General features: G+C 40.4%; 1 protein-coding gene across 1 annotated transcript; it reads right to left on the bottom strand.

Annotated features, from left to right (window-relative positions):
• Positions 1-13,049: 13,049 nt before the first annotated feature.
• LOC149202650 (uncharacterized) lies at positions 13,050-13,717 on the bottom strand. The gene is made up of 3 exons (XM_089401658.1): positions 13,489-13,717; positions 13,242-13,411; positions 13,050-13,133 (listed from the first exon to the last, which is right to left on the bottom strand). Exons 1-3 carry the CDS (start codon positions 13,556-13,558, stop codon positions 13,050-13,052), a joined length of 324 nt encoding a protein of 107 aa, XP_089257784.1. The 5' UTR covers positions 13,559-13,717.
• Positions 13,718-15,023: the final 1,306 nt, after the last annotated feature.

Genomic DNA, 15,023 nt, shown 5'->3' with positions numbered 1-15,023 from the left:
AATTGAAATTATGCAATGCACATCAAATTTTCAAAAACCATACAATATAAATTCATCACATGACAATGACATTGACATTATGCTGAAGTCTAAAATAGTTATAGAATACTAAACTAAAATAAACAGAGAAATGAAATACTTGTAAATTTCTCAAAAAATACTAAATAATATTAATAAATACTAAGTCTTAAGTTTTAATATACGTTAAGTTTTTTATTTCTGTTATTGTTTCTACTTTATTTTTAAGTTCTAAATTTTAATATAATATAATGTATTTAAAAAAAACTAAGTTTTAACAAGTTTTAATATAATTTCATTTTTTTTATTTTTTCATATATTTAAATTTGTAATGTTTCATAAAAATTATTAGACAACAAAATGGGGGGATGCTTATGTGTCTCCCCGACATCCCCCCATCCCCCCTTCTCAAGTGCAAAATAAAATAAGTGTCTGAGTGTGATGAACTCTGCAAAGTTATTTGTACCCTCTCTAAGACCCATCTGTATTTTGTAATAATGAATGTCTGATAAATGTAATAGGACACCCTCCCACAACCTTTGTTGTTGTGTTGAACCATAAAAGTAAGGCCAGGGGATGATCCTGTCAATGTCCTCTGCAGTAATGTTACAGCCATTTTGGGCGCGATTGTCATCAAGTATGTTGTTGTATATATAAATGTTATGTGCAATTGCATGAGGCCAATGTGGGGTATGATTGCAGAAAATATATCTATTTCTTAGTAACCAAATGCACCAACAAATAAACCGAGGGATATTACTAGCCTTGATGGGTTGTGCAACAAACCACCACAATTGCCAAGCTTCTAAGAGATTGTTACCTTTCCAACGCAAGGGAAGTTGGAGGGATGTAAAAACATTGTGCCAAATGGAAATGGTGCATGGACATTGAAAAAAGAGGTGATCTATGGATCCAAATGCTAGCTTGAAGAGGATACACCAAGTGGGACCATGAAATGTTCACTTCTGAAGATTATCCCGTGTAGGAGAAATGTTGCGAAGGATACACCACATGAATAGTCTGGCTCTCGGAGGAGCCTTTAGCTTCCAAAGAGATTTCCACCACCAATCTGTGATCTAGAGCTTTTGTGCTGCAAAGATAAGGGGATATCCATCCTTAGGAGAGTATTGTCCATGCTACGAATGTGCCCAAATAAGTACATCTTCACCCTCAATAATCCTGACATGTGATTTAGAGAGCATTTATTTAGGATTTCCACTCATTATGCGAGATATTCAATTGTTCAGCAGATTTCCATGCTTTTCGAAATATGGAGGCATTGTCTGGATCAACAATGTGTGCAAGACGAGTGTGACCAGATGTCGAGAGGAGATGTAAGAGCTCAGGTGGGAGATGATAAGCATTCCCACAACTAGACCAAGGACCTATTCCCAATCATACAAGGGATCCAGATCCAATCCTCTAAGTAAGCCCTTCCCGAATATATGAGAGAGAGTTTAGAACAACTCTCCAAATGGTTGAGATATGACCCTTGTTCTAAGAGGATAGCTTGATCCAGTCCAGAGGGTGTAGGAGACTTATGTATTTTTGTATGACCACCTCAGTCCATAGATTCTTGGTCGTCATGATGTGCCATGCCATTTTGGCAATGAATGCTTTGGCAAATGCAGCGAGATTTTTCATGCCCCAACCACCCCATTTCTTAGGAAGAGCAATGCGTTCCCATCTAACCCAAGCATATAACTTCTCTTCATGTTGCCCCTTCCAAAGGAATCTGCAACATAACCATTGTATCATGTTCAAGATGCCCCTTGGAATCCAAGCCAAAGACATCCAGTACACTGGAATGGCTTCTAGAACCAATTTCATGAGAATGAGTCGACCAGCCTAGGACAACCATCTATGGTGCCAAATATTCAATCGCCTTTCAATTTTGGCTATTAGCAAACTCCAATATGCTATCTTATATTGTATAGGCTTGAGTCAAAATCTAAGGTATCTATGCCCTTCTTCAAAAGGGAGAATAGTAAAAGGAAATTGTTGGCTGACATAGTGAACTTCATGAAGTGAACAACTAGCCGTGGTCGCAGTCAATTTCTGACTATTACATTCCATACCAGTTGCCAAGCAGAAAATTATGAAAATCAATGAAAGTGTTGTAGTATCACCAATAGAACCATTTAGGAAGATTAGTACATCATCAACAAAAAGTAAATGAGTAAGTATGCATCCATTGGTAATTTTGATACCTTGTAATCTACCCAGCTTTTTCTCCTCAAATATAAGGCGATTAGACCTCCCATGATCAATAAGAAAAGAAGTGGGGAGAGAGGACATCCTTGTCTAAGTTCTCGCTTGACATGGAAGAAGGGTGATGTAGAACCATTAATAAGAACACCATAAAAAACATAAGATATGCAACACATTATCCATTATATGAAACCAATGGGGAACCCCAAATGTGTCAAAAGCATTCTCAGGTAAAGCCAACTTGTACGATCAAATACTGTAGTATACCTAAGGGGGATACTATGGGGTACAAAGGGAGGCACCCAAGGGAATAATGTAATAATGGGATGGGCCATAGTAATAAATAAGGTGGTTAACCCGTATCATGTAAAGGACCACAAGTAGTTAGCAATAATGCAATAATACCATGGTATTAGATAGATGGTATTGAAGGAACCATGGTAATGACCCATAGCGTTGTATGTATAAGGCCTATATAGAGGCTAGAGACTCCCCATTGAGAGGTATCAAGGATTATTGAATGAACATGCATATTGCTTGTGGAGTGTTCTCCTTCCTTAAGGAGTGAATGTACGGTGTTGCCCTACCTTAAGGGTTTGATATCAATAAAGAAGCATTTCTATCTATATTCATATTTTGTTATTTCTTGGGTTTATTTATATTATCATATATTTATGGGTCAAATCTATTTATGAGAATACAAATAAACCCAATAAATAACAAGATCTGAATATAGATAGAAATGTTTATTTATTGATCAAACCCTTAAGGTAGGGCAACACCATACATTCACTCCTTAAGGAAGGAGAACACTCCACAAGCCATATGCATGTTCATACAATATTCCTTGACATCTCTCAATGGTGAGTCTCTAGCCTCTATATAGGCCTCATACATACAATACCATGGGTCATTACCATGGTTCCTTTAATACCATCTATCTAATACCATGGGCTTATTACATTATTGCTAACTACTTGTGGTCCTTTACATGATACGAGTTAACCACCTTATTTATTACTATAGCCCATCCCATTATTACATTATTCCCTTGGGTACCTCCCTTTTTACCGCATATTATTCCCTTGGGTACCTCCCTTTGTACCTCCATGTTTATTAGTGGGCCCACTCCTTCACCTTTGACCTCATTTTTTACATTTTTTAGTTTTTTCGTCCTTTGTTTCAATTGATATTTTTGAATTTGTAAATCTTTCTACCCTATTTTGCTCCTCTCTTTTTTTTTAATTTGTAAATGTTCTACACTCGCTGCTCATTCATTAGTTTATATCACATTAATTTGTGATAGTTTATTGGTTTCTCATGGTGCATAAAATTGGTTTTTCTTATTTTTAAAACTAGCTCAGATCCGAACAAGTCACAGGTTCAAATCTCCTCCGCTGCTTTTCCTGCCTCCACTGGACAATCCAAAGTGAAAATCACGTGAGCACAAGCTACAATTGCCTTGATATTGGCCCACACTATGAAATCCTCATTTGCATTACTCAATCCATGCATGTGCAAATCTCATGCACAACTGATAGTCACAACTCACCCTTTCACTTACCTCTAACACCTGTCTCTGTTGAACTGTCCATGCACTGAGTTAACTGATGTATTCTTTAGTTGCTTTATGAGTTAATAATTAGTGAATTAATTAACAATCAATTCACACAACTCATCACTAGTGTATTCTTTAGTTAGACTAAATACAACTAGTTCAACTAATTCAAACTGAACACAACTCCATCAACCCCTCAATCAACTCCACCAAACTCAATCACTTGAGTTCTAACTGAAGTTCTTCATGTAATAGCTCAACTAACCCATAAGAAAAGTGTATTTCCTTCTGGCAGTTGCATGTGCCACATCCGTAGCTTGAACTGAAGTGCTGCAAGAGAATAAGATAATGTTTAGAGTCCAAATATTACTAAGGGATAATAATATTTGATTGTTTCTATTTTTAGCCTGGAAGTTCTTAAGTATATATAGCTTTTTTTGGGGTTGGACTACATACATTGAATACAACATTCCGTATGTATATGGGAGTTGAGTTTTGAGTGGGTTTTTTTCTTAATTAAAAAAATGATACAACATTCTGTATGTATATGGGAGTTGAGATTTGAGTAGTTTTTTTTTAATTAAAAAAATGGTGTAGAGTAGTTTTCAAGTATATATATATTTTTTCGGGATTGGACCACAAATATATATAGTCTTTTTCGGGATTAGAACGCAAAACCCGTGAGACCAAAACTGTCCACGAACCATTGAATCGCATCTTAAAGACTTAATCTTAAGTGGTACTTACTATTTCAGTATAACAAAAAGAAAAAAGAGGAGTGGAGCGGTTGATGTTTTTAAGAAAACACCAGAATATTAATATAAGCCGTTCGATGTGGGTAAGTGAGAAAGCAAAACCCAGCATTAGCTGTTCGATGTAGGCATGCGATTAGTATATTACCATCTCATCTGTCATCTAGGTCTGCATAACATCTTATCTCGTGGAACTAGCTGCAATTTATGTATTTTTGTTCACCCTGTAATTTCCACTTCTGCAGCCCTAGTAATTGCATTTTCTGAAAGTAAGGCGCTGAAATTGTCTGTAAATTCAATCTAATGATTAGATATCTTCCTTTATAATACTTACACGGCAGGTACTCTACTGCGATAAAATATCTGGAAGTAGGGCGCTGAAATTGCCTGTAAATTCAATTCCATGATTGCATATCATCCTTTGTCGTTACACGATATGTACTCTGCTACCATGAATTTCCATCATCTCAGAAATTCCGAATAGCGTATATTATATTGTATGCGGCCTCTCTTCTTTCTCTCGTTTCAATGCACATTCCTTAGTATTTTATGGTATCGACACTCAATCAATGTTTTTAAAGTTTTCCCGTAATGTTTGAGTTTACATATTTTTGGAGTACATAAAATGGTTACGCTACCATCTATGAAATGCGTAGGATGTTGATATGTCTTTTGGTGGTGGCGGCCGCAGATAATGAGGTACGAGTAGTTCCATCCCATTCAGATGAATTAATAAAAAATGTTTTTCCTGATTTTAAGTACAGTTTGATCTGTATGTCACAATAGAATCGATTCAGGAGAGTATCATTAATTTGTCGGTATCATTCATTTGCAATATTGGCATCTCACTTCTTCCCGTCTGAATAGACATAATCGCTGAATAGACATTAGAATTTATAGATGTAAATTTTACAAATGCTGTAGAACTATGCAGAATTATGTAATGGTTTTATAGAAAGTCATTGATGCAGGAGCATCCAGCTCCGAGGAGACAGAAGATCGATGACTGGCTCGCGAAGAAACAGGACACGACTTCAAGAGTGGTTGGACAGGTCATCAAAAGAAAAACTGGTTGTTGTCTTTTGTTAATCATTGTTCATTTCTTTTCTTTTATTTATTTTCAGAACAAGTTAAGTTACTGGTTGTTAGCTTAGGTAACCAACAACTGTTTAGTTAATTTATTGTTTAAAGAAACAGGTAACAGTTATAGAATTTAGTTTCTAGACGGTTATATTCAGTGTAGCTAAAAATGAAAAAGACGAATGTAAGAGGGACTTTTTTTTGGTTTACCTCAGAACGAGTTAAGAAGAGATAGCAAGACAGTGTTCAAGCAGTATTAAAACACCCTCTGTAACTGAAGCATTGTTTCCTTTTTCTGAATATAAACTACTGTTAATTACTTTTCCATATTGTACATCTGAGTATTACAAAGCATTTGTTATTTTGGAAATGAATTGAGATAGAACGAAGTTAACATACTGTAACTAGAAATTCTGGAGCATTACAGGCATCGAGCCAAAAACCATAAATTATATTATCAGAACTAACACACAGCAAGGTAGCGTAAGGCGGTCAAACAGCATATGCATACAAGTATTGCGAGAATAAAGGAACGACACAGGCATCGTAGCAAGCCAGGTTGCGGCCATAACCGAACAGAACCCGCAAGCAAACGCAAAGAGTCACACGGCCATTTACAAATCAAATACAACGACTATTAAAGAGAGGTAACAGTTCAAACCACACTGATTCCATTAATAGAGCATTTCATAAGTCTTTATAAACAACAGTTCGACAAATAACACAGAATCATATATCAAATCCGGCACCGCCGTAACAGTATAAAGTCCAAAACCTTGTTGCATGGAGGTCATATAATGACACAAAGGAACGAAACCCTGAGATTGTAAATGCCAGCAAAGGGGCACGGCTAACCCTACAAAATCTAACCAACAGAAACCTATGGCAAATTCCACATTGTATAACCTATAGAAACGCTGGAATAGGAGTAGACCCTACCCGGTCACAAAGGGTACCAGGGTTGGAGAAAGTTGAAGACTGCAAGTTTGAAACCCTCGCGAGCAGAGCTCCCAACCAACCTGCACAGAACAACGATATGAGTTAGTGCGTTTCTATAACCAGAACAAATATCAGAGTGAGAGAAGTAAAGACAGCAAGGTGCGAGAAGAAGAGAATAGCGGACCTACCCAAGGGTCGACGGAGACTGCCGAGCCATAAACCAGTTCCACAAGCTGAAAGGCACAAAAACCCTGTAAGCATCGACAACAGGTGACAGAGGATGATAAAACATAGCACGAGAGTTTACCTCGAGGCCAGGTTGCGTTCGGAGGAGTGATAGTCTCGTGGTTGTGAACACCTGCACAGAACTGGAGCTCAGAAATCGAAAACCAAAAGGATTACTTCGCCAAATTCATGAAAATATAAAACCCTTACCACAGACTTCCGAACCAGACCATTGAAGACAGCAGCTAAGGTGAAGGATTCGCATCTCAAACAGGACCATAACCAGTGACGGAGCAAAGGATTCGGTGGGTTAGCGCACAGAGAGCATCGCCACAACAACGCGGAGCGTGTAACAGTAGAAAGACAGAGTGTAAATGAGCCGAGGATAACCCTTAAGGGTTTAACATAGGCGGGAAGCCTTTTCAACGGGACGAGCCGGTGACCATACCCAAAACCGGCAGATAGGTGTTGTAAATGCGCCTCGGATTGGGGGCAGATATTTGTCCGCGCACAAGTGACCACGTGGGACTGAGGTGAGTCACGTGGCTGTGTCCACGTCACCAGGGCTGGGCCATCATAAGTGGTATCAGAGCTAGTTTCTTGAGTTAGAACCAATGGAACAGGGAGAAGGTGAAGGTGAAGGAAGAGGAAGAGGAAGAGGAAGAGGAAGAGGAAGGGGAAGAGTAGTCCGGAGGGTAGTAGATGATGGACTTCGAGAGGAGATTCGAGTTTTGCGTGAAAGATTGGCAGTGGTGGAAGCTGGGGGAAGAAGAAACCCAGCAGATGACAGTGATGAAGAAGAAGTTGAACCAGAGGAGGAATTAGAGGGGGTGACACCAGAATTTAGATTGTTGAAGTCGGTCTTGCTGTCAAGTCATAAGCCAAAACATGAGTTGTCGACTTATGACGGAAGTCTGTCCGCAGACGTGTTGTTGGATTGGTTAAGTGAAGTCAACAAGTATTTTGAATTTGAGGAAACCAGCGAAGATAAGCAGGTGAAGTTCGCCGCCACCAAGCTGAAAGGACATGCGTCCTTGTGGTGGGACAGCATTCAGGCGGAACGGAGGAGGCTTAACAAACAGCCTATAAAGAAATGGTCTAGAATGGAGGCCAAACTGAAAGAGAAATTCTTACCACAGGATTATCAGATTATGCTGTACAGGCAGGTACAGAACTTGAAGCAGAGGGGAATGACTGTGAAAGAATTTACAGAAGAGTTCTACAAGTTAAATTTGCGAGCAGGATATGTGGAGGACACCCCGGAGAAAACAGCCAGATTTGTGAATGGCTTAAGGGGGGAAATCTTAGATGAAATTGGTATCCTTTCACCCCGGACAATGGAAGAAGCCTATCAGTTTGCACTGAAGGCAGAAGAAAAGATTAACCGGAAGCAGAATGCCAGGAGAGGAGGTGGAACTGGCAGGGGAAAGGGTAAAGTGTTTGGAAGAGGCCGAGGTACAGGCCCCAGTGAAGAAAGCAGCAGTTCTAAAACTGCTGGAGCGACAGAAAAAGACAATAGCACGAGAGGAGGACGACCACCTCAGCGAGGGCGAGGAAATGGTCGAGGCAGAGGAGCTGTCCAGTGCTATCGCTGCCACAAATGGGGGCACAAGTCTTATGAATGTCCTGAAGCTGAACCAGCAGGCGGAAGAGGGACTTATGTTGTTCAGACTGAGGATGTTGAGGCAACACCTCAGGAAGCAGAAAATGCACCAGAGACAGGTGAAGCTTTGGTGTTGAACAAAGTGTTGTTGAAACCAGCAAAGGAGGTTGCAGAACCAGATCAGCGTAAAGCTTTATTCCGCACTGTCTGCAAGTCGCGGGGCAAGTGCTGTAAATTGATTATTGATAGTGGGAGTACAGACAACCTTGTGGCGGTGGAGATGGTAGAAAAGTTGGGATTGAAGAAATTAAAGCACCCTACACCCTACAAAGTGTCATGGCTGCAGAAAGGACATCAGCTGTTAGTCGACGAACAATGTGAAGTAGAATTTCAGATTGGTAAGTACAAGGATAAGATCCTTTGTGATGTCATGCCAATGGATGTCTGTCACTTACTGTTGGGACGACCTTGGCAGTTCGATAGAGGTGCAGTTCATGACGGGAAAAAGAATTGCTACAAGTTTGTTAAAGATGGGATAAAGCACACGCTTGTACCCATCAAGGAGGAAAATACAGCAGAAGCCAGTGGAGTGAAGGCATTGCTGTTGGGAGGAAAGGAGTTCGTGAAACAGATTGGGGACAGCGAAATCAATTTTGCTGTCATAAGGAGACCAAAGGCAGTAGTATTACACACACAGCTATCAGATTTGCCAGAGGAAGTTCAGCAGTTACTGCAAGAATTTGGGGACATCGTGGTGGATGATCTTCCAAATGAGTTACCACCAAGGAGGGGCATTAGTCATTGTATTGACTTTATACCAGGTGCAAGCTTACCAAATAAGGCTGCTTACCGTATGAGTCCCAAGGATCATGAGGAAATTAGGAAGCAGGTTCAGGAGCTACTTGATAAAGGGTTGATTCGAGAGAGTATGAGCCCTTGTGCAGTACCGACTGTTTTGGCTCCAAAGAAGGGAGGAGAATGGCGAATGTGCACAGACTCCAGAGCCATAAACAAAATTACTGTCAGGTACAGGTTTCCCTTACCGAGGATGGACGATATGATGGATTGTTTGAGTGGGGCAGCCTATTTCTCAAAAATTGACCTGAAGAGTGGATATCACCAGATTCGAATACGAGAAGGCGATGAGTGGAAGACAGCTTTCAAGACAAACGAAGGCTTATATGAGTGGCTGGTGATGCCATTTGGATTGAGTAACGCTCCCAGCACATTCATGCGTTTGATGAATGAGGTATTGAAAGAGTTTAATGGGAAATTCGTGATAGTTTACCTGGATGATATTTTGATTTTTAGCAGGACTAAAGAGGATCATTTCAGGCATTTACAGAGTGTGTTGAGAAAGCTGCAGCAAAACAAGCTGCTGATTAATCTGAAAAAGTGTACTTTTTTTCAGCGAGAACTAGTGTATTTGGGGTTTGTTATTGCAGAGAATGAACTAAAAATGGATCCGGAAAAGGTGGCAGCTATAGTTAGCTGGCCGTCACCAAGGAGTTTATTTGAAGTCCGGAGTTTCCATGGACTAGCCAGTTTTTACAGGAAATTTATCAGAAATTTCAGCGAGATTTGCGCACCTATGTTGGACACGATCAAGAAGGCAAATCAGCCTTTTCACTGGACTGAAGCGGCAGAAAGTAGTTTTCAAACTTTGAAGAAGAAGATTACTGAAAGACCAATATTGAGACTGCCAGATTTCAACAAACTTTTCCAAGTTCGTTGTGATGCCAGTGGGACAGCCATTGGAGCAGTCCTCAGTCAAGAGGACAGACCGGTCGCTTTCTTCAGTGAAAAGCTAAATGAGAGCAGGCAGAAGTACTCAACCTACGACAAAGAATTTTATGCAATCATACAAGCGTTGAAGCATTGGCGGCATTATCTACTGGGAGATGAGTTTGTTTTGTTTACAGATAATTCTGCCTTGCAGTATATTATGCAACAGCATAAATTGAACCACAAACATGCAGCTTGGGTGGAGTATCTGCAGAATTTTACATTCGTATTAAAGCACATTAGTGGCCAAGCGAATAAGGTGGCAGATGCACTGAGCAGAAGAACCTTGCTTCTGCAGGAAAGCACAATGCAAGTTTTGGGTTTTGAGCATTTGAAGGAGCTGTATCAAACTGATACCGAATTTGGGGAGGCATATGAAGCCTGTCAAAACCCTTTGTTAAGGAATGATAGCATGTGGCTAGATTATAATTTGCAGGAAGGACTGCTGTTTAAAGGAGGACAACTGTGCATACCCAACTGTTCCATGCGGGAAAATATAATACAGGAGAAGCACAGTGGAGGACTGGCTGGACACTTTGGTATCGACAAGACGGTTGCTCAAGTACAGCACTTTTATTTTTGGCCGAAATTGCAGCGAGATGTGCAGAGGTACGTGAGCAGATGCAGAGTTTGTCAACTAGCAAAGGGTCATAGTCAAAACACTGGTCTATACTCACCATTACCGATTCCGAGTCGACCATGGGATTCAGTGAGCATGGACTTCGTTTTGGGTCTACCAAAGACACAGCGGGGCTTCGATTCAGTCATGGTTGTAGTTGACCGATTCTCAAAAATGGCACATTTTGTACCTTGCAGGAAAACCAGCGACGCTACCTACATTGCACACCTATTCTTTACTAAAGTCGTTCGGTTACATGGACTCCCGAAATCCATCGTCTCTGATCGGGATGTAAAGTTTACAGGTCACTTTTGGAGAACTCTGTGGAAAAAGTTAAATACACAATTGCAGTTCAGCTCTGCTTATCATCCGCAGACTGATGGTCAGATGGAAGTCGTAAACAGAAGCCTAGGGAACTTACTTCGCAGTTTGACAGGAGGAAATTCCCGGACATGGGACCGTGTACTTGCTCAAGCAGAGTTCGCGTACAACGATTCACCTAACCGCAGCACCGGTTACAGTCCGTTCCAGATTTTGTACGGTATGCATCCGCGAGGAGTGCATGAGTTACGGGATTTGGGGAAACTCGAGAAACGGAGTGCTGATGGGGAAGAATTCGCTCAAGCAATGAGCAATTTACACGAACAAGTCAAGCTGAAATTACAGGACAGCAGTCTGAAATACAAGCAGCGAGCTGACACAAAGCGTCGGGAAGTTCAGTTTAACGTTGGGGATGAAGTCCTTGCGTATTTACGTAAGGAGAGGTTTCCGAAGCGGGAGTATAACAAGCTAAAATTTAAGAAGATCGGCCCTTGCAAAATCATCCGCAAATTTTCTGCGAACGCTTACGAAATACAGTTGCCACCCGAGATTGGAATTTCTCCCATTTTTAACGTGGCAGATCTGTTTCCCTATGTAGCCAACTCAGAGAACGATACAGCAACTACAGTGCCACAGAAAGACAGCTATGAGGAAGGTTCTTGGACAAGACAATTACCAAAGGCACCACCCCTTGAAATCGAAGGAATTCTGGATACACAGGTAGCTAGACGCACGCGCAGGAAGGAGTATCTGCGATATTTGGTCAAGTGGCGGAACCGTCCAATAGAGGACAGTTCTTGGCTCGACGCAGCGCAGATAACTAAAGCAGGCTATTCTGTTGACGACCTCATGGAACGGAGCCATGACTTTTTGCCACCCCGGGAGCCTGATGCAGGAGCATCCAGCTCCGAGGAGACAGAAGATCGATGACTGGCTCGCGAAGAAACAGGACACGACTTCAAGAGTGGTTGGACAGGTCATCAAAAGAAAAACTGGTTGTTGTCTTTTGTTAATCATTGTTCATTTCTTTTCTTTTATTTATTTTCAGAACAAGTTAAGTTACTGGTTGTTAGCTTAGGTAACCAACAACTGTTTAGTTAATTTATTGTTTAAAGAAACAGGTAACAGTTATAGAATTTAGTTTCTAGACGGTTATATTCAGTGTAGCTAAAAATGAAAAAGACGAATGTAAGAGGGACTTTTTTTTGGTTCACCTCAGAACGAGTTAAGAAGAGATAGCAAGACAGTATTCAAGCAGTATTAAAACACCCTCTGTAACTGAAGCATTGTTTCCTTTTTCTGAATATAAACTACTGTTCATTACTTTTCCATATTGTACATCTGAGTATTACAAAGCATTTGTTATTTTGAAAACGAATTGAGATAGAACGAAGTTCACATACTGTAACTAGAATTACTGAAGCATTACAGGCATCAAGCCAAAACCATAAGTTATGTTATCAGAACTAACACACAGCAAGGTAGCGTAAGGCGGCCAAACAGCATATGCATACAAGTATTGCGAGGATAAAGGAATGACACAGGCATCGTAGCAAGCCAAGTTGCGGCCATAACCGAACAGAACCCGCAAGCAAACGCAAAGAGTCACACGGCCATTTGCAAATCAAATACAACGACTATTAAAAGAGGTAACAGTTCAAGACCCACTGATTCCATTAATATAACATTTCATAAGTCTTTATAAACAACAGTTCGACAAATAACAACAGAGTCATATATCAAATCCGGCACCGCCGTAACAGTATAAAGTCCAAAACCTTGTTGCATGGAGGTCATATAATGATACAAAGGAACGAAACCCTGAGATTGTAAATGCCAGCAAAGGGGCACGGCTAACCCTACAAAATCTAACCAACAGAAACCTATGGCAAATTCCACATTGTATAACCTATAGAAACGCTGGAATAGGAGTAGACCTTACCCGGTCACAAAGGGTACCAGGGTTGGAGAAAGTTGAAGACTGCAAGTTTGAAACCCTCGCGAGCAGAGCTCCCAACCAACCTGCACAGAACAACGATATGAGTTAGTGCGTTTCTATAACCAGAACAAATATCAGAGTGAGAGAAGTAAAGACAGCAAGGTGCGAGAAGAAGAGAATAGCGGACCTACCCAAGGGTCGACGGAGACTGCCGAGCCATAAACCAGTTCCACAAGCTGAAAGGCACAAAAACCCTGTAAGCATCGACAACAGGTGACAGAGGATGATAAAACATAGCACGAGAGTTTACCTCGAGGCCAGGTTGCGTTCGGAGGAGTGATAGTCTCGTGGTTGTGAACACCTGCACAGAACTGGAGCTCAGAAATCGAAAACCAAAAGGATTACTTCGCCAAATTCATGAAAATATAAAACCCTTACCACAGACTTCCGAACCAGACCATTGAAGACAGCAGCTACAGTGAAGGATTCGCATCTCAAACAGGGCCATAGTCAGTGACAGAGCGAAGGATACGGTGGGTTAGCGCACAGAGAGCATCGCCATAACAACGCGGAGCAGGTAACAGTAGAAAGACAGAGTGTAAATGAGCCGAGGATAACCCTTAAGGGTTTAACATAGGCGGGAAGCCTTTTCAACGGGAGGAACCGGTGACCATACCCAATAACCAGCAGATAGGTGTTGTAAATGCGCCTCGGTATTGGGGGCAGATATTTGTCCGCGCCCAAGTGTGACCACGTGGGACTGAGGTGAGTCACGTGGCTGTGACCACGTCACCAGGGCTGGGCCATCAGTCATTTTGGTAGGAGTTGGTTTTTTTTTGGGAAAAAAATGATTAGGATTGTTTGAATTGTTTTTAAGGTGAAAATGGATTTAGTATTATAAAAAATTATGGTACACACAATTTTGAAGTTTAACTGCTTTAACTTAAATTTCTCAAAATATCTAAAATTTCAACTATTTTCCAAACAAAATTGTAATCTAATTAAATATATTTAGAAAGGAGCTCCAAGGGTGACCTTAACCCCTTGGTCAACATTGATACTGAGTGCAAGAGGTAGAGATGGGTATCAAGAAGTTGGGTGTTGAAAAAGCATTTATGGCACTGGAAAACCACTCAAACTCTTTTTGGGTTTCTAGTGAATCTGGTGATTCTCTATGGTTGTGAACTATGGGCCAACAGTACATCCTACATGCACTGGAGACAAATTGAGAAAATTCAGAAGCCTTTGATTACAAGCAAATTCAAGATTAAAAGTGCAGTTCCTTATGCTATATTGTTAAGTGAAACAAAGACTACTCCTATTGAAGCAATTGCTATGGTGCGATTCATAAGGTATTTAAAAAAAATTGAACAAATGGAATAGGGTAGATGGCCTAAGGTTGTCTTTAATGATGGATTGTGCAACAGAAAAAATACTTGAATGAAGCGAAATAACAAATGGTTTAGTAAATGGGGTATTTGCTTGAATGTGTGTCCCATAAACAACAAAGAGATAAAAGCTTTTGTTATGAAAAAGTTCCACAAGTGTATTTGGGGTAAGGAGCTAGGAAGAAAGAAAAAGTACTATATTGAAGTGTTTAATCTCATTCATAGTCATCAACCAAAATCATACATAGAGGCCAATATCTCTTGGAGAGCCAAAATTCTTATTGCTCAGTTAATGACTAATTCTCATCAACTCACTTGTGAAAGATGGCATTGGAAAAGTCCAAAAGAAGTGTGGGAGGAAAGAATATGCATTTTTTGTTCTTATGGAAAAGTGGAAACAGAAAAACATTTCATTTTAGAGTGTGAGGCATTCAAAGACATGGAAAATTATGTAGATATGCTAGCATCTAGCTCTTGGAATAATCTATTTAGAGAGGGGTTTGTCGAGAAGCTGAGAGCATTTATTTTGAAGCTTCACAGAAAAAAAAGCTAGATGAAGAAGCAATTTGTTCCATAGACTATCTT

This window comes from Pinus tabuliformis, chromosome 2_1 (genome assembly GCF_031772625.1).
Source record: "Pinus tabuliformis cultivar Carrire ecotype Pingquan chromosome 2_1, CPIR1, whole genome shotgun sequence".
Taxonomy (NCBI): Eukaryota; Viridiplantae; Streptophyta; class Pinopsida; order Pinales; family Pinaceae; genus Pinus; species Pinus tabuliformis.
This window is presented reverse-complemented; position numbering and strand designations above follow the sequence as displayed.